Source organism: Dromiciops gliroides, chromosome 4 (genome assembly GCF_019393635.1).
Source record: "Dromiciops gliroides isolate mDroGli1 chromosome 4, mDroGli1.pri, whole genome shotgun sequence".
In the NCBI taxonomy this organism is placed as follows: domain Eukaryota; kingdom Metazoa; phylum Chordata; class Mammalia; order Microbiotheria; family Microbiotheriidae; genus Dromiciops; species Dromiciops gliroides.
This window is the reverse complement of record NC_057864.1, coordinates 244,177,496-244,197,214: the sequence shown is the minus strand read 5'-3', so window position 1 is coordinate 244,197,214 and position 19,719 is coordinate 244,177,496. Positions and strand designations below refer to the sequence as shown.

Here is a 19,719-nt window from a genome sequence, read left to right as displayed (position 1 = left end):
GTTTTAATTTTATTTCTCTGGTCAGTAGTGATTTAGATAGATTTTTTTCATATGATGTTAGCTTTGATTTCTTTGTCTGAAAACTGTCTTCACATCCTTTGACCATTTCTCAATTGGGGAAAGATTTGTATTCTTATAAATTTGACTCAGTTCTCTGTATATTTGAGAAATGAGGCCTTTTATCAGAGATACCAGGAGGCCTTTATCAGAGATACAATGAGGTCTTTATCAGAGAGACTACTCTTTCCTTTACATTATTGTAGTCCTTATGTACATCATTTACTTGGCTTTGCTTACTTCACTTTTATTTGGTTTGGTTTTTTTTGGGGGGGGGGCAGGGCAATGAGGGTTAAGTGACTTGCCCAGGGTCACACAGCTAGTGTCAAGTGTCTGAGGCTGGATTTGAACTCAGGTCCTCCTGAATCCAAGGCCAGTGCTTTATCCACTGCGCCACCTAGCTTCCCCCTGCTTACTTCACTTTAAATCATTTTGTGAAAGTATTCCTTGTTTTTTATAGCACAGTAATACTCCATTACATTTATGTGCTATAGACATCATCTTTGCAAAATAACCTACTTTTTCATATTTTAGTCTTTTACATAGATTCCAGAGAGTTGTAAATGGCTCCATTTTTTCATGCCCTTAGTAGATGCTAGATATGCTTTCAATCAGACTTGAACCTATCTGCATTATAGAGGGTCTTATACTGTTGATATAGATCTTACCTTCTGCGAATTTCCCTATGTGTTCTTTTGAATGTTCAGCTCGTTGAATGAGGTTACAATTATAGGTATAATTTGGGTATTCCAACAAGATAGTTTTAGTACCCTAGACTTAAAGCTTGAAGGGACACCAGTCTTTTTACAGGAGAGGAAGCTGATAGAGTGGTAGGTTACTTGCTCACGACCACACATCTATTAAATGTTAGAGGTGGGATTTGTATTTAGGGCCTTCTGACTCCAACATTTTGTATCTACTAAGCCATTTTGCCTCTCTCTCCCTTCTATTCCATTTCAGACTTTTGTTTGCAAGATGAAAGTGAATACTGAATTTTCTATTCAGTTTTTTTTTAAGCAGGGTGCCATTTGAAATTCTGATCAAACATTTAAAACATTGGCTGCTATCAAGTCCCTGTCATGGTACATTAACTTATTCCTTAGCACTCTATTCTGCTTTACAAGAAAAATACTGAATATTATCTTACCTGATATGGTACTTTTCTTCTGGCATCCAGCTAAACTGTATGACCCCCAACTCTATAAGGAGGAGAACACATCTTTGTCAGGTCATCTTCCTTGGTTACAGGTTGCAGCCCAGTGAAACTTAAACTTATCTTCTGTTATTATGTAACATTGGATCATTTTCAATATAAACTAGTTTACTTAGAACTCTTCTAGGGAATAAAAATGACAGTAATATATGTTGTAAATATTTTAAAGCACTTTGTATGTGAAAATTTAAGTCTGCAGACTTTTATATTTGTATGGTGTTACAAAGGAAGTGGGTTGGGCATTCTTAGTCAAAGAAACTGCTGTATGGACTGTTTGTACTCCTTAAAGAAGCTGTTCACTAGTTAATATGAGTAGAATTTCACTTTCAACTTAAAATATTTTTGTCCTTATTTTGGGTTCTCCAGTCCAGTCCAGTAAGCATTTATTAAGTGCCTACTGTGAACTTGGTACTGTGCTAGCCATTGAGTATCAGAGACAGAACAAAAACACTTCATGCCCTTATGAAGGTGACATTCTCCTGGGGGGAGGGGTGGGGATAAAAGATGAACAAAGCAAAGTTTACATGATAATATGAAACTTCAGAATAAGAACTTATTATAGAATCCCATTTATTAAACTCTCTGATATGTTAAGTGACTTGCCCTTGGTCACAATGCTGTTAAGTATCAGGTGTGTTTTCCCAAGACTCCATTGCCTCTCTTACTAATACTTAGCAATCTACCTTTCTTTTTTTAATCAACTCAATTATATATGAAGGATTTTTTGGGGGGGAGTGGGGCAATGAGGGTTGAGTGACTTGCCCAGGGTCACATGGCTAGTAAGTGTCAAATGTCTGAGGCCGCATTTGAACTCGGGTCCTCCTGAATCCAGGGTTGGTGCTTTATCCACTGTGCCACCTAGCTGCCCCCAGGATTTCTATTTTTAAAAAATGTTTGTATCCCTTGAACTGCGACTCATAAAACAAGGTAAAGGTGGTGACTACTGGCTACTTAAGCCCCTTTAATATACCCAAAAATGACTTTGTTTCCTCTTTCAGAGATTTGGGGAGTTAAAACATGATACTAGCTAAAGAAAAAAAGCCCAGGATCTTATGGAATGTTTGAGTCAGACAAATATTTAAGTGCCTATTGTGTGCTAGGTACAGAACTGGAGATGGGGGAGGGGGCGGTTTCTGCCCTCAACGAGCTCACGTTTCTTTTGGGCAGAAAACGTACACATATAAGTATATACACAACTTGTACTAGCTAATTTTGAGAGTGAACTAAACATTAGCCAGCTTGGAGCATCAAGAATGGTTTCATGTGGGAGGTGATGTTTGAACTAAGCTTTGAAGTAAACCAGGGATCCTAAAGTGCAGCTGAGGAAGGAGTTCAGGCATGAAGAATAGCCTGAGCAAAGACTCAAAAGATGTAATGTCACATTTGAGGAACAGCATAAAAAGGCAAGTTTGGCTAGGTTGGAAATTTATAAAATTAGGGATAAACCACCATGGCAAACCTGCTTAGTTAGTGCATGATCATTTTTGTTTTCTTTAACTTTTGGTGTTTCCCAAATAAGCATTTTTATTATATGATAGATACAAATTTATATACACACAGATATATACATATATATATATTTTTTAATATTAGGTGCTGCTGGTGAGCAGTAGTCGTCATCCAGACAAATGGATTGTCCCAGGAGGAGGCATGGAGCCTGAAGAGGAGCCAGGTGTGGCTGCTGTTCGGGAAGTGTGTGAAGAGGTATATATAAAAGAAAAAAAGGGAGTGATCAGTTAAAACATTTACATTGCCAATAACTATTTCTTTTTAAGGAGGGATGTTATTTCTTTCCCTTCTATTTTCTTAAAATAATCTGAATAAATACCCTACCCCTACCCAACTCTATTCTGTTCTATTTGTGCCATCTTTTAAAATATTTCCATGTGTGTAATGCTTTTAGTATCATAGAAAAGTAATTTTTATCATTATAAAATGCACTTTCCTTATGTCTTAAATGGCCATACCTTAGCATACATCAGCATCTCTTATGGTTTAAAAGAGGCATGGTTAGGATACTGTACTACTTTGTGTCCTTGGGGGAATCAGTCACTCTGCCTTTATATCTTTAATGTATTGCTTGCTTCGGCAGCACATATACTAAAATTGGAACGATACAGAGAAGATTAGCATGACCCCCTGCACAAGGATGACATGCAAATTTGTGAAGTATATATTTTCTGTAATCTTGTTACCTCTCAGCGAATTAAAAATCAAACCTCATTGGTCAGGCCAAAAGTACAGCAAAGGATATATTATAATCCTTAAAATGATATATAAATACCAATTGCTATTAGTTAACCCATTGTAAATTCTTTTTAAAAAATAATAATAAACATTTTTACTTAAAGTTTTGAGTTCCAAATTCTATCTTTCCTTCTTTCCCTCCCCTCTCTCTTCCCTGAGGTAGTAGGCAATTGGATATAAGTTATACATGTGCAATTACATAAAACATTACCATGTTAGTAATTTTGTATAGGAAAACTTGAATAATAAAAGGAAAGAAGGCAAAAAATAGCATGCTTCAGTCTGTGTTCAACCAGTTTCAGTTCTTTATTTGGAGGTGAATAGTATGCTTCATCATTAGTCCTTTGGGATTGTCTTGGTGCATTGTATTGCTGAGAATAGTTGTCATTCACAGTTCTTCATCAGACAATATTGTTCTCACTGCGCACAGTGTTCTCCTCCCCGATATACATTCTAATATAGCTTACTACCTGCTACTAACTTTTATGATGAGCTAAGAATATATTGGCATTTCCCATAATCTAGGCAGGACCCTAGGAAAGGTGAACCATTGCAGTATCTAATGACTTTCAGCTTTGCAAATCCCCTAGAGGAAAGTGAATGAATGAATGAATGAGTGAGTGAGTGAGTGAGTGAAAAAGCACTCAGTAAACACTCAATGCACAGTGCTAGAGATTCAGATAGAAAAGCAAGACAGTCTAATAGAGTAGAACTTCCTAACCTTTTCTTGTCATGGACCCCTTTGACAGTCTAGTGAATAGAATAGCTCATGGTTCACTTCTCAGAATGATATTTTTTAAATAGATAAATTAAAAAGTATTGGGGCAGCTAGGTGGTACAGTGGATAAAGCACTGGCCCTGGATTCATGAGGACATGAGTTCAAATCCAGCCTCAGACACTTGACACTGAGAAAATAATGGGTTTTAGAATGCCCAGAGGCCCTGGCTTGAGGGGATTTTTTTTTTTTTTTGCGGGGTAATGGGGGTTAAGTGAGCTAGTATGTGTCAAGTGTCTGAGGCCGGATTTGAACTCAGGTACTCCTAAATCCAGGGCCAGTGCTTTATCCACTACACCACCTAGCTGCCCCCGAGGGGAAAATATTAAGATTGATTGGATTGTAGTAGTAGGCCTCCACCAGTCAAGGATGACCATGGATCAGCACCTTGAAGAGCCACAGGCCACAGTGTGGCTGTGCAGTCTGATACGGGAGCTATAGCTCCTGAGTGACTTATAACCAGTAACTGCTGCATCCTGTGTTGTATCTACCCCATGAGGAGTAGCTGGAGTGTCCTCTCCAGGGCGCTGGCCTGGGCAGATCAATTGGAAAACAAGCTGTTGCCCATGCAGCAGGTTTTCCCTCTATGTGACACTGGTGGACCCAAAGGAGAGGCAGAGCCGATACAGTTTGGCACCAGTGCCACTGCAGGAGTCGAGAGAGGGATGTGATGTCCAACATCCAACTGCCTAAGGGACTCCGACTCCTGGTTTTTCCTCAGGGTTAACTCTGAGAGCCTTTCCTATATATGGGTATAGCCGCAAGGCAACGGAGGTTTAAAATCAGGGTTTCCTTCCCCCGGGCAGGTTGCCTACCAAGGCTAATGAGCCCCACCTGCCCGAAGCAACTGGTTTTAAGGCACCAGTGACTCACCTTCTCCCCTTCTCCTGTTAGTGGAAACAGAAGGCCAGGAGTTGGGCTTCAGTTGTCAGAGACTATTTGAGATGCAAGCTATTCGAGCATTTTATAGTGGGAGCTTATCCCCACTCCCACCCCAGCATGACAGACCTTTGGAACTGATTGGATTGACTTTGCTGATTAACTCACTTAAGTTAATTAAAACCACACCTACCTGAAAGCCTGGCCCTTAGAGGGTGTGTTCTCTGAACTCTGACCTCAGCACGTTCTGCTCATGGACCACCCTCAAGTCCAGTAAACCAATAGATTTGAAGGATGCTAGCCAATTAGCTTTGAGTAGTGTGGAAGGGCCGGAGGAAGCTTCCACAAAGACACAGGCTTGGGAGCAGCTAGGTTGGCACAGTGGATAGAGCACTGACCCTGGAGTCAGGAGGACCTGACTTCAAATATGGCCTCAGATATTTGACACTTACTAGCTGTGTGACCCTGGGCAAGTCACTTAACCCTCATTGTCCCTCAAAAAACAAAGACATAGGCTCTCAGATGCACTCATGGTGGCTAGATAGGCTTCTTAATTTTCTGAGCCAAATGTTTTCTCTTTACTAATATTTGGTATGCTTTAATAAATGCTTAATGCTCCAAACTAGTGCTAAAGCTTCTAATTTATAAGTAATGAATATATTAGAAACCCCAGCTAATTTTCCCTAAATTTGGGACAGAAATAAGGCGACCACATAGAATTTTAAACACCACAGTTTTGGCAACCACAAAGGGATCTTCAGCAAATTTAGGAATATCTCATTTACATGAACACATATCTTTGGGACCAAAGGGTGTATATTGTCTGAGCCTCACTACAGCAGCCTTTTGATCATGAGTGAGGATCTCTTGAAGGGGAAGAATTTGGGGCTTTTCTGTCTCCTTTAAAAGCAAGTTTTCTTAGAGGAAATAGAGGGAGAGGGGATAAAAATTGGTGTATCCCCTTGTGTGAGCTCTGACTCACCCTACTCCAGAGTTCCCAATAAATTAAACATTTGGGGGATGCATGGCACAGGATTATTTGCAAATTCCTCAATGTTTGAGGATCAAATGACCCAAATTGTGGTCATTGTTCCTCTAATAAGCTATGCCACCTAAAACAGAGTCCTCTAAGCTTTCTCTTGGTCATGTCTGATTTCACTGTTAATTTACACTTATCCCAATCCATGAGTAGCTTTCCTAATGGAAAGTCCTAGGGAATTTCACGGGGTATTATGCTTTGTCTAATCCCCCTCCTATGATTCAAAATTTGCCTTACTAAGACAAAAATAAAAATAAAAATCGAAAATGGACAAAAACAAAGCCCTAACATGATCTTATGAAATTACAGCCTAAAATTGTCTCAAAAAACCTTATCTGTTATCTCCCAGTTTCCCTGTTAATTTGATTAAAATGAGAAAGAAAACAGATACTTAAAAGAAGGTACTTGGGGCAGCTAGGTGGCGCAGTGGATAGAGCACTGGCCTTGGATTCAGGAGGACCTGAGTTCAAATGCAGCCTCAAACACTTAACGCTTACTAGCTGTGTGACCCTGGGCAAGTCACTTAACCCCAATTGCCCAGCCAAAAAAAAAAAAAGAAGAAGAAGGTACTTAGGGAGAAAAAAAACCACCTGAGTTATAGAAAGGTTAAGTGATTTGCCCAAGCTCACACAGATAGTAAGTTGCAGAATCTTTTTTAAAATAATATTTTATTTTTAATAATATCTTATTTTTCCCCAATTACATGTAAAAACCATTTAAAACATTTGTTTGTTTTTTTAGTGAGGCAGTTGAGGTTAAGTGACTTGCCTAGGGTCAAACAGCTAGTAAGTGTTAAGTGTCTGAGGCCGGATTTGAACTCAGGTACTCCTGACTCCAGGGCTGGTGCTCTATCCACTGCGCCACCTAGCTGCCCTTAAAACATTTGTTTTTTTAAATTTTGAGTTCCTTTCCCTGCTTCCTGAGACAGTAAGCAATATGATATAGGTCATACATGTGCAATCATACTAAATAATATTTCCATATTAGTCATGTAAAAGAAAACACAGACCAAAAATTACTATGCTTCAATTTGCATTTAGAATCCGTTAGTTCTCTCTCTGGAGGTGGATAGCACTTTTCATCAGGAGTCCTTTTAAATTGTTTTGATCAAAGTAGCTAAGTCATTCACAGTTGATCATCATGCAGTATTGCTGTCACTGTGTACGGTGTTCTCCTGTGAACCCACATTTTCTTTTTTTTTTTCTTTTAAAGTAATAAAAATTGATCTCTCCCCCCTCCCTGATGTAGTAAGCAGTCAGATATAGGTTATACATGTATGATTATGTAAAACATTACTATATTAGTCATTTTGTATAAGATAACTTGAATAAAAGAAAAAAATGAAAGAGTGAAAAATATCATGCTTCAGTCTGTTTTCCATGAATATTAGTTCTTTCTTTGGAGGTGGATAGTATGTTTCATCAATAGTCCTTTGGGATTTTTTTGGATCATTGTATTTGTGAGAATAGTTAAGTCTTTCACAGTTCATCAGACAATATTGCTGTCTCTATGCACAATGTTCCCTTGATTCTGCTCTCTTCACTATACATCAGTTCATACAAGTCTTTCCAGGCCTTTCTGAAAACATCCTGTTTCTCATTTCTTATAGCACAATAATATTCCATCACCATCATATACTACAGCTTGTTTAGCCATTTCCCAATTTATGGGCATTCCTTTGATTTCTTAGCCACCACAAAAAGAGCTGCTATAAATATTTTCATAGAAATAGGTCATTTTCTCTTTTGTGAGATGTCTTTGGGATGTAAACCTAGCAGTGGTATTGCTGGGTCAAAGGGTATGCACAGTACTATAGCCCTTTGGGCATAGTTCCAAATTGCTCTCCAGAATGTAAACCCACATTTTCTGACTCTGCAAAGAAGGCTCTCTACCAGTTTGTGGCCTTATATCAAAGACTTCGAACTGAGAAACCAATTTTATTTGGTCGGTCCCTCGGTTTCTCTATCTAGCTTCTACCTCTTCCCTTATTTCTGTTCTTACTGTCCTTCACAAATCACGACCCATCCTTACTTGCATGTCTTTGCTTTTTCAGTTTGCTCCTTCTTCCTACTTTGTCAGTCCAGATTCCTTATTTCTCTCTAGCCTTACCTTCTTCCTAAACTAACCTTGTCTCATGGGTGATTCTTTTCCCCTCATTGCTCATTTTCCTCATTCCTCATTTCCTCATTTTTCCTCATAGCTTCTGCAGTATTTTAAAATGTCAACACTGGGTTGAGAACTGACTTTTTTCTTTTTTAATCTCTTATAGTAATTGGGTACAATGATGTATACACAGTAGGTGATTAATAAATACTTCATTAATAAACATAAGTTCTAGGAAACTACAAAACATGGAATCCTTCTTAGAGAAAAAGAGACTTGGACCAAATCTTTGTCTTTATTCTTTTTTTTAATGGTGAACTTAATATCAGCAAGCATAAAAATTTCAGTATACAAAGAAACAGAATTGTATATGAAACTATTAATTCTTACATATGGTTTTTGTGAATTGTAGGTTATATTTAACACAATAGCAGTAAACGTACCCTACTTGTCTTTGTCCCCTTCTGAACTTCTTTCTCTCTTTGTACTTTTAATTTTACATTAATGCTTTTTAAAAAATCAGTCATCACATACTCATCAACTTTCCTCCCACTAATTCTGCCCCACCAAATAAAAGCCCTCTCCTTGTAACAAGTCATCATAGTCAAACAAAACAAAATCACATATTAGCTATGTTTGAAAATGTATGTCTCATTTTGTAACTCTGGTGTTTTAACAAGGAGATGGGAATCATACTTCATTAGCAGTCTGACAGAATCATAACTGGTCATTTCATTGATCAGGTTCTGAAATCTTTCAAAGTTGTTTTCTTTACCCTATTGACATTGTATAACTTGTTCGGATTCTTTGAGCCAAATTTTTAAAAAAGTAATGACTGAGGGGCAGCTAGGTGGCGCAGTGGATAGAGCACCAGCCCTGGAGTCAGGAGTACCTGAATTCAAATCTGGACTCAGACAGTTGATACTTACTAGTTGTGTGACCCTGGGCAAGTCACTTAACCCCAATTGCCTCACTTAAAAAGAAAAAAAGTAATGACTGAGGTGCAGTGGATTAAGCACTGGCCCTGGATTCAGGAGGACCTGAGTTCAAATCCAGCCTTAAACACTTAATACTTATTAACTGTGTGACCCTGGGCAAGTCACTTAACCCTCATTGCCCCACCAAAAAAAACAACAACCAACCAAAAAATAAAAAAGTAATGACTATGGGTGAGCAGAAAGAAAGTTGGAAGGTATTCCTGACCTGAGCAGCAGCATAAAAGAAGAGAGGAAGAATAAAGAAGATACAAATCACTGTATCTCAAAATCACAGCTCACTGTGCTGTTGAGAATGTTTGTCTGGCAAGAGCAGAATGGCATTTCTGAGTAATGAATGATAAATGTGAGGATTATGGCCATGAATCTTGGTAGCCTTTGCCCTAGTTTCACTCATGAGTGGAAAAAATCAGGAGTAAGATCCAAGTAGCATAGATAGTGGCCAAGAAAGGATAAGCACGCCTCTTAACAGATTGTAAGTATTGGGAAAAGCTGCATGGCCTATTGGAGAGAGTGCTGATCTTGGAGTCAGGAAGACCCCAGAGGCTCAAATCCTGCCTCAGATATTTATTAGCTGTTTGACTCTGTGCAAGTCACATAACCTCCTTGGGCCTGAGTTCTTCATCTGTAAAAATAAAAAAGAGGGGGTGGGACTAGATGGCTTCTAAGTTCACTTCCAGCTCTATGATCCTATTGCCTATTTGTCTTTCTATTACTGGTTTGACAAAAAAATGAAGAAGAAGCTTAGACTTAAACTGCAGTAAGTTAAAAAGAATTTAAGTAAAATTGAAGCCAATGCTAGCAGAAAAAAGCTTTTAAAGTTTGTTAGAAATTTGGTTATAGTAGATAGTGCTTTAGTGTGACAGAGGTGTAGTAATATAATATTTTTAAATACTAAATGGATGTTTGTTCAGGGGTTGTGAATGGCAGTAGCAGAGAAAAATAGCAATATGAATCCATTAAGAGCATTACATTTTCTTTGGTATTTTAAGTTGCTTCTTTATATTGAAAATTAAAGAGAAATATAATTCTAGGATTGGACACATCATTCTCCCGCCCAATAGATAAGTCTACACTCAGTCTAATCAGCCAGAATCACCTACCTGGTTGTCATTATTGACCTTAAAAAATAAATCAGCTGGGCAGCTAGGTGGCGCAGTGGATAGAGCACTGGCCCTGGATTCAGGAGGACCTGAGTTCAAATCCGGCCTCAGACACTTAACACTTACTAGCTGTGTGACCCTGGGCAAGTCACTTAACCCCAGTTGCCCCCCCCCCCCAAATCAGGAGGGACAGCTAGGTGTCACAGTGGATAAAGCACCAGCCCTGGATTCAGGAGGACCTGAGTTCAAATACGGCTTATCTGTGTGACCCTGGGCAAGTCACTTAACCCTCATTGCCCTGCAAAATAATAATAATAATTTTAAAATCAGGAAATATTTCTAATGAGAGTAATAAAGACTTTCTCCTCCTTTGTGGCACATTCAGTAGACAAGAAGAGAGCAATCTGATCTATAGCATTTATGCTTTTTTTGTTATTGTTAGATGTGAGTCCTTGGGAGTCTATAGCTGTGGAGACGTTCGTTTTAGGCTCAGTGGGGTGGCTGCCCCTTCTGTTGCTGTGTTGGCTGGATAAAGACTCGAAGGTACAGTTAATATATAAGTAAGTGCCTTTTTCTTGAGTGCAGCCTAATTCACAAGGCAAGTCTAAGTGTCCATCAATAAGCTTGGATAGCTACTAGGTTAACCAACTTATGCTATTACCATCCAGTGTTACTATCAAAGGGGTAACATTGTCACTGCTTCAGCTCTCCTGGGGTGTGGAGTATGATGTCATGCTTCCACTCTTGGGCAGTGTTGGGCTTCCATATTGTTCCAGAATATTGGGAAAGTTCAGGTCTCAGTATGGTCATGAAGTGGTAGAGTAACTGCCTTTTTATCCCCATCCCCATTCTACCATTTGTCCTCAAGATAAAAATAATTCATCCTGAGGTTCAGGAATCTTCTGGAATCAGATCTGTTTTAGTGCCTTCGTTTTACAAGTGGGGAAACTGAGGTCCAGAGAAGTAAAGTGACTGGTCTGTAGAATCTTAATGGTTTTAGAAGAGGCAACTGATGGGGAAACCTAAAGTACTTTGTTTAGTTTAGGTTTACTCTAGTACAGGGCTTCTTAAACTTTTTCCCCTTTTCCCCTGAGAAACTTTTACACAACCCCAGGTATATAGGTATATAAAATAGGTATGCATAACCTTTTACTGTTGCCAAATTTTTCATGACCCCCACATTCAGTTATGTGACCCCAAATGGGTTCATGACCCACAGTTTAGGAAGCTTTTCTGTAGTAGATATAGAAAGTAATTATAGGTTGTTTATTGGACGATGGCAGTAGGAATTGGTGTTTTGAAAGAGATCATTGTGACAAGTTGTTTTCAGGATACACTGAATCAGGGAGAAACTGGAAGTAAGAAGACTAGCCAGAGTTATAATAATCCAGGTATGAGATGGTAAAGACCTGAAATAAAGTAAAAGTTTTAGAAATGGAGAGAGAAGAGAATACCAAGACATATTGTGGAAGAAGTGATAAAACTTGCTTATTGATTGGATCTGTGGGGGTAAAGGACTGCTAAAGTACGGTTAAATGTCTTAAATAAGCTCAGTCACAAGCTTTTGGGATATAAGGAGGGTGCTGTTGATGATAATAGTGAAAGGGAAACTTGTATAAGGTACTCATCACAAGGGAAGATGAATTCCATTTTTTGTCTTGGTAACTTTGAGGTGGCTTGATTTTTTTTTTTTAATTTAACTTTATTTTCAGTTCAGAATTCTTTCCTTCCCCCACCCACTGAGAAAGCAAGAAAAACAAAATCTGTTGCAAATATGTATATAGTCAAACAAAACAAATTCCCACAATTAGTCATATCCCCCCCCAAAAAAAAGTATGCTTCAGTTTGTCCTCTGAATCTATCAGCTCCCTATATGGAGATGGATAGTGTGCTTTATCATGTGTCCTCTGGAACTGCAATTATTTCCATGGTGTCAGTCAGTCTCAGTTTTTCAGAGTTGCTTGTCTTTGCAGTATTATTGTTACTGTAAAGGTTGTTCTCCTGGTTCTGCTCACATCACTTTGCATCAGTTCATACAAGTCTTCCCAGGTATTCTAAAACCATTGCCTTCATCATTTTCCTCAAAGCATAAAACATTTCATATACTGTAATTTGTTCAACCATTCCCTAGTTGATGGATATCACCTCACTTTCCAATTCTTTGCTACCATAAAAAGAGCTGCTGCTATAAATATATTTGTACATATAGGCCCTTTTCCTCTTTAATTGCAATGAAGTATTTTAGATAAAATTTAGACAACTGGGAGGGTCAATTGTTGAAGAAGTTTTATAGGGCAGTAATAGAGAAGTTTTTCTTCCCTTGGTTCCCAAGAAGGTACATAATTTATGGATAGAGAATAGAGCTGAAAATCATTAAGCCCCTGTGGACAAAAGATTTAATAAAAGATAATTGTTTTTTTAGTTATAGTCTGTTCAGTTACAAAGAACTCATGATGAAAAATGCTATCTACCTCCAGAGAGAGAATTGATGAACTCTTACTGTAAATTGAAGTATAATTTTTTTTCTTTTTGTTTTTGAAACATAACTAATACAGAAGTATGTTTCGCAGGATTTCACCTGTGTAATTGATATCATTGTTGCCTTTTCAATGGATATGGGAGGGATGGGAGAGACAAGAAAGAATTTGGAACTCAAAATTTTTTTTTAAAGCAATGTTAAGGGGCAGCTAGGTGGCACAGTGGATAGAGCACAGGCCCTGGATTCAGGAGGACCTGAATTCAAATATGGCCTCAGATCCTTGACACTTACTAGCTGTGTGACCCTGGGTAAGTCACTTGACCCCAATTGCCTCACCAAAAAAAAAAAAGCAGTGCTAAAAATGTATGTTTATTATTTTTTTTAAATAAAAAGGAAGTAACGGGAAAAAAAGAAGCAACAGTAATCACTGTTATAATTAGTGGCATGCTGAGTCGAGTTGTTAAAAAAGCCACAGTTCTCAATCATCTCCTGAATTGGTAATGTTATTTGTTGCTTTTAAAAAAGTTGGTATCAATCACAAAGTATGTCCATACGTGTGCGCACATATGTACCTCCACACCTACCCTGTCTGTCTGGGTGTATTAAGTCTATTGCTTTAGCTCTCAGATGCTCAAATGGATCTGTGATAATGATTCAGGAGCTCCCCTCCAACAATGTTACTACTTGCTGCTACTTATGCATCCCATGCAACTCCTACCCTTGTTCTCCCAAAATTTTGCCATGGGAGCCCACCCAATACTTTGAATGTTTTGTCTTTTCTTGATATTGCAAGAATAATAGTGGAAAGCTCTGTCTTTCCACATAATATCCATCACTCTTGCCACATGACCAGCCAGTTTTTCCTTTCTGTCGCACAGTTCTTTGATAACATCCTTATTCCTATTCTTTGGAGTTCCTCTACAGTTATATATTACAGTCTGCTCACACCCACCACAAACCTACCTAGTGCCCTCTGTGTGATAATGATACGTAGTTCTTCAAAGGCTATGTATGGTATTCCATGTCTTGCTGCCATCTAGCTATACCAATGGAATGTTCCTATTGAAAAGTTCAGGTTTTTCCTTCCATGGGAAGCTGCATTTCAGTAAAAGAGCTTTTTGCAGTTTGCTGCGTTGCTCCTTCTCAGCACTGAGCCCAGCTCATTTTTCATCTGTATCATCTGTCCCAGATGGATGTATTGTTGGACAATCTATATCACGCTAATCTCACTGCATGTAGAAGTCTTCATCCACTTAGTCTTTCGATCTTTCCTATGTGGATGGTCAGGTCAGACTCCTTTGAATGATGGCAGAGGCTCCTCCTGGAGGACAGCTGTAATTGGGACTTGATGCAATCAAAACACTGTCATTCACAAATGAGGGTATCTGCAGCACCACACCATCTCCAGGGAATCCTTCCTCAACCTGGACCTAACATTGAGTGAAAGACAAGATGTCAGGTTTCAAACTCCAGTTCCACATTAATATAGTTGACCTTAAACAGATTTTTTAAAAACAGCTTTACATCTTCCCATCTATCTGAAAAAGAATTTGAGGAAGCATAGCATAGAGCAGAAGTATCGAATAGGTGGCTTGCAACACTCTGGACTACAGCTGAACTAATGAAAATGTAATTGGGAAATATTTAACACAAGAAATAAAAATACAGTAGAACTTAGATAATGTCCATATGTGGTTTTCTAAGTTCATATTCAACCCACAGGGATCCTTATGTACACTTTGTTGTTCAGTCATTCAGTTGTGTCTGACTCTTCCTGATCCCATCTGGGATTTTCTTCAGAAAGATACAACAATGACTTGCTGTTTCTTTCTATAGGTCATTTTACAAATGAGGAAACTGAGGCAAACAGGGTTAAGTGACTTACTCAGACATTTATTAGCTATGTGACCCTGAGGCCAGATTTGAACTCAGGAAGATGAGTTTTCCTGACTCCAGGCCTGGCATTCTATCAGCTTTGCCACAAAGGTACACCAACATAGCTTAGTGGCCTTCATTTCTTATTTGAGTTTGTCACCACTGGCCTAGAGCACAGATGGAGTTGGAAAGAATTCAGTTGAAATTCTGACTCTTGATACTTAGGAGTTGGGCAGTCATGGGCACATGGGCACAACAGACTATTTTCTGAGTCTTGTATACTAAGATATGGATGAGTCATGATCCATTTTAATATTACCCTGATAAAATCTTTATACCGACACGGACAAGATGTTCTCTAGTCTTGCTTCAATCCCAACAATATTAATAGAGAAAAAAAACAATTTATTTTTAACTCCTTTTGGAAAATTTAGGGAGAAGGCAGTATATAAAATCAAATATGATTTTAAATTACATAATTGCAGAAGGAAATTTAAAAAACAGCAGTCAAAGCATAGTGGCCTCTATTCAAATAGTTTATTGCAGGCCCCTTATTTGATAAATAAGGAAGAAGAGAAAAGGTCGTTTATCAGATGCATTCTAAAAACAACCAAATTGAAAAGAATGGTAGGGTAAGTATTTGGGCCTTAATTTTTCCAACAGTTTGACATTTTAGAAACCTTAATAGGGGCAGCTAGGTGGCGCAGTGGATAGAGTGCCGGCCCTGGAGTCAGGAGTACCTGAGTTCAAATCCGGCCTCGGACACTTAACACTTACTAGCTGTGTGACCCTGGGCAAGTCACTTAACCCCAATTGCCTCACTAAAAAAAAAAGTAGCATATAATAGCATTATTAGACATAGGTATGATTAAGCCTAACCTGCTTCTAATTCAGCATTTGCTTATCAAACATTTAAAGGCATAGCCTATTTGCTAAATTTTTGAAATTGATGAATCTGCAACATTAGAAACATTACCTGAATTATTGAAGAAAGCCCTCAGTTTTAAAGTAGATTATTTTTAACAACATATTTAACCACCCGTTTCTAGGTAGGCCTCCAGTTTTTAGTTCAGTAGGGGAAAATCCCATGACTTATAAAACCAAAGGGACCAGTCTTATAACTGTTATTTCATTGTTCTACAGATATCCCATAATAACAGTACAAGAAATGCTTTCTCCAGCCATCCCTATGACAGTTTCTGTGTAATAAAAAGTACTCTTTTGTGTGGTATTTTGAAAGCAACTTTCTCTTACTAATTCATTGTGAAAGTTCAAAACTGTTGGCTGGCAGAGCAGAAAAGAGAAGCTGTATCAGAGTTCTTTTGTTCAGCAATTACAGTTCAACTCCTTTTACCCTTTTCTACTTCAGATATCTTTAATTTTCATCAGGACAACTTACTTTGAACATTGAGAGATCTGTGCCATAGAGCCCTTCTGCCAGCATCGCAGCCTGTTGTTCTTTCAGGCCATATACATCTTTAGTTCATTAGAACGATTTAAGCACAAATTGGAGTTTTGAAAAGAAAAATAATCAGGACAAAGAGATGTTGAATCTTTTCCTTTACCTGCAACAATTGAGCAGCATGGTATAGTAGCCACAGCACTGCACTCAAGTTAAATACCAGGTTTTGTGCTACATGTTAGAAGTACAAAGGAAGGCCACAACAAACTCTGCCCTCAAGGACCTTACATTTTAATACAGGTTCAGCTCCAAATCACTGCAGTAAAGTGAATCACATGAACTTTTTGGTTTCCCAGTGCATATAAAGTTATGTTTTTATATTATACTGTAGTTTGTTAAGTATGCAGTGGTTTTATGTCTAAAAAAAACCCCCAGTCAATGTATCTTAATTTAAAATACTTTATTGCTAAAAATGCTAACTATCATAAAGAACCTTCAGTGAGTCATAATCTTATTGCTGATGGAGGGTATTTTAAAATATATGTATATATATCATATCATTTATATTATCATTTCATTTATATTACCAATATGCTAGTTCACCTAATCATTTCTCACCATACCACTAGCTATTTCCCAAATTTGTCATTTCATGCTTCTGTACATTTGTGCAGTTCCCTTTATTTGGAATGTATTTCCTCCTCACTTTTGCCTTTCAGACTCTTCTTCAAGGCTCAACTTCCTTTGGAATTGTGGTAGGTCATTATGTGGTTCAGAGTTTTAAAGTCTTTTAGAGTTCATTTTCGGTTTTTTCCCCCCCTTTTTTTTGTTTTTTGGCAATGAGGGTTAAGTGACTTGCCCAGGGTCACATAGCTAGTAAGTGTCAAGTGTCTGAGGCTGGATTTGAACTCAGGTACTCCTGAATCCAAGGTCAGTGCTTTATCCACTATGCCACCTAGCTGCCCCCATAGAGTTCATTATCTTAACAGTATTGCTGTCACCTTATTCTGATTGTGTTTGCTTTGTATCATTGCATAGTTCTTCCCAGGTTTTTCTGACACTGTCTCCTTTATTATTTCTTATAGCACAATAGTTTTCCATCATATGCATATAACATAACTTGTTTAGTCATTCACCAATCGATGAGCATCCTCAGTTTCCAATTCTTCCTTTGATTTCTTTGGGATATAGATCTAGTAGCAGTATTGGTGGGGCAAAGGGTATACATAGTTTATTTTGTTGTTTTTTTTGGGGGGGGGCAGTGAGGGTTAAGTGACTTGCCCAGGGTCACACAGCCAGTATCAAGTGTCTGAGACCGGATTTGAACTCAGGTCCTCCTGAATCCAGGACTAGTGCTTTATCCACTGCGCCACCTAGCTGCCCCCTGGTATGCATAATTTAAAAGCTATGGGGGCATATTTTGCTGGTGGAGGGTCTTACCTTGATGTTGGTGGCTGCTGACTGATCAGGGTGGTGGTTGCTTAAGGTAGGGGTGGCTGTGGCAATTTCTTAAAATAAGACAACAATGAAGTAGAGACATCCTTTCCCTTGAACGTTTAGGCTATTGTACAGTTATTAATTGGCCTAATTTCATATTGTTGTGTGACTCATCAGTGGAGTAGTCAGAACACCCACAGCATTTATTAATTGAGTTCACTGTCTTATATGAGTACAGTTCATGGCACCTCAAAACAGTTACTCAAAATAGTAACATTGAAGATCACTAATCACAGATCACCATAACAGATATAGTAATAATGAAAAAGCTTAAAATATGAGAGAATTACCAAAATGGGACACAGAAACACAATGTGAACCCAAGCTGTTGGGAAAATGGTGCTGATAGATTTGCATGATTCAGAGTTGCCATAAACCTTCAGTTTATAAAAGAAATGCAATATCTGTGAAGCATAGTAAAACAAAGTATGCCTGTAGGGATGCAGCATGTTAATAAATAGGCACATACAAGATACAGAGTGGTTGAAAGGTAACTTTAGAGGGAAAGTCCCTAGCAAAAAGGGGGCTTTGCTGCTCAGTGCCTGTATACCCTTGGGCAACTCAACTTTTCTGAACTTTAATTTCCTCATCATAAAATGAGGTGGTTGAACTAGATGATTTGTAAGGTCCCTTCCATTTCTGTAACTCTTTAAAATGATCATTAAACCCATAATTATGAGTCTCTTTAAGGACATATGGACAAATTCAGACCTTAGAGAACTAGAATTTCTGGTGATCAAAAATCTCTTTAAAAGCTTATAAATTCTTGCCAATTTCTCTTCTGAGCCACAGGTAAAAAATTCTGTGATAGAAAATTATTTTTGTTGGGTATGGAGGAAACCAATCTTGAGATGGACAGGTGTTAGCATATAGGTGGTAATATATACATAGTAATGTATACATCTGGTAACTAATGAGCACTTATTAAGTGCTAGGCACTGGGGAAACAGACAGAATTGAAAATGTCTCTTCTTTGAGGAAACTTAACTTTCTTTTGAGGGAGACAGCATATACATGTATACATAGAGGTGTGTGTGTGTGTGTGTGTGTGTGTGTGTGTGTGTGTGTGTGTGTAATGCAAAGTAATTTTTTTAGTGGAGTATCAGGGTATCATGTAGAAAGTGGTTCTTAGGGTGAGCTTTGAAGGAAACTAGCAGTTCTTAGAGGCAGTTGTGAGGAGGAAGTGCTCCCTAAGCATAAGGGGCAGCCTAGCAAAGGCATAGAGGTAAGAGATGGTGTTGTGAATGAAGAATAGCAAGAACAGTTTGACTGAAATGTAGGGTCTCTGGAGGGGAATAATGTATGATATGATTGTAAAGGTAGGAGGGGCCAGGTTGTAAAGAGCTTTGAGTGCCAAACAGAGTAGTGTCTGTATTTGATCTTACCCTGTTTGATCCAGATAGGAAGCTATTTGGATTTATTGAGTAGAGGACTGCCCTTGAAAGGAAACTTCTGCTTTGGGAAAATCACTTTGCCATCTGGTTTGGGGAGGGAGAAACTTGAGACGGGGGACAGACAGTTTGGAGACTATTCCATTAAGTCCAAAGCAAAAAGTAATAAGGAGCCATGTAAGTAGAGAGAAAAGGGCAGATACAAGAGATATCATGGAAGTTGGATCAACAACAATTGATTGGATATGTGGTATGAGGAAGATTGAGCAGCTAAAGATAACTTTGAAGTTATGAATCTGGTGCCCTAGATAGAAATGAGGAAATTCAGAAAAGGGGAAGATTGTGGGAAAGAGGGGAATAATGAGTTCTGTTTTGGACATGTTGAGTTCGTGGTGCCCATCGACATCTAGTCGGAATTGTTTTGTAAAGCTGATGATGGGTGAAGGTGGGGTAAAGAGGGAAAATAGGACTGAATATATTTGGGGGTCGTCTACATAGAACTAATAAACCCATGGGAGTTGATGAATAACTTAAAGAGAAAAGGACCTGGACAGAGCTGTGAGGGACACCCACAGTTATTTAAGGGAGTTATGAATGATAATCCAACAAAACATTCTGAGAAGGAGCAGTCAGATGGGTAGGAAGAAAATCAAGAGAGCAATG

General features: G+C 38.4%; 1 protein-coding gene and 1 non-coding gene across 2 annotated transcripts in view; both read left to right on the top strand.

Moving 5' to 3' along the window:
* The window catches only part of NUDT3 (nudix hydrolase 3), a 92,212-nt gene that overhangs the window by 18,933 nt on the left and 53,560 nt on the right, over positions 1–19,719 (top strand). The window contains exon 2 of the mRNA XM_044002187.1: positions 2,864–2,974. Within this exon, the coding sequence (XP_043858122.1) occupies positions 2,864–2,974 (111 nt within the window). The remainder of the gene's footprint in view (positions 1–2,863; positions 2,975–19,719) is intronic.
* LOC122726938 lies at positions 3,347–3,454 on the top strand. Its single transcript, XR_006352929.1, has one exon. It is a non-coding gene; the product is annotated as a U6 spliceosomal RNA (small nuclear RNA).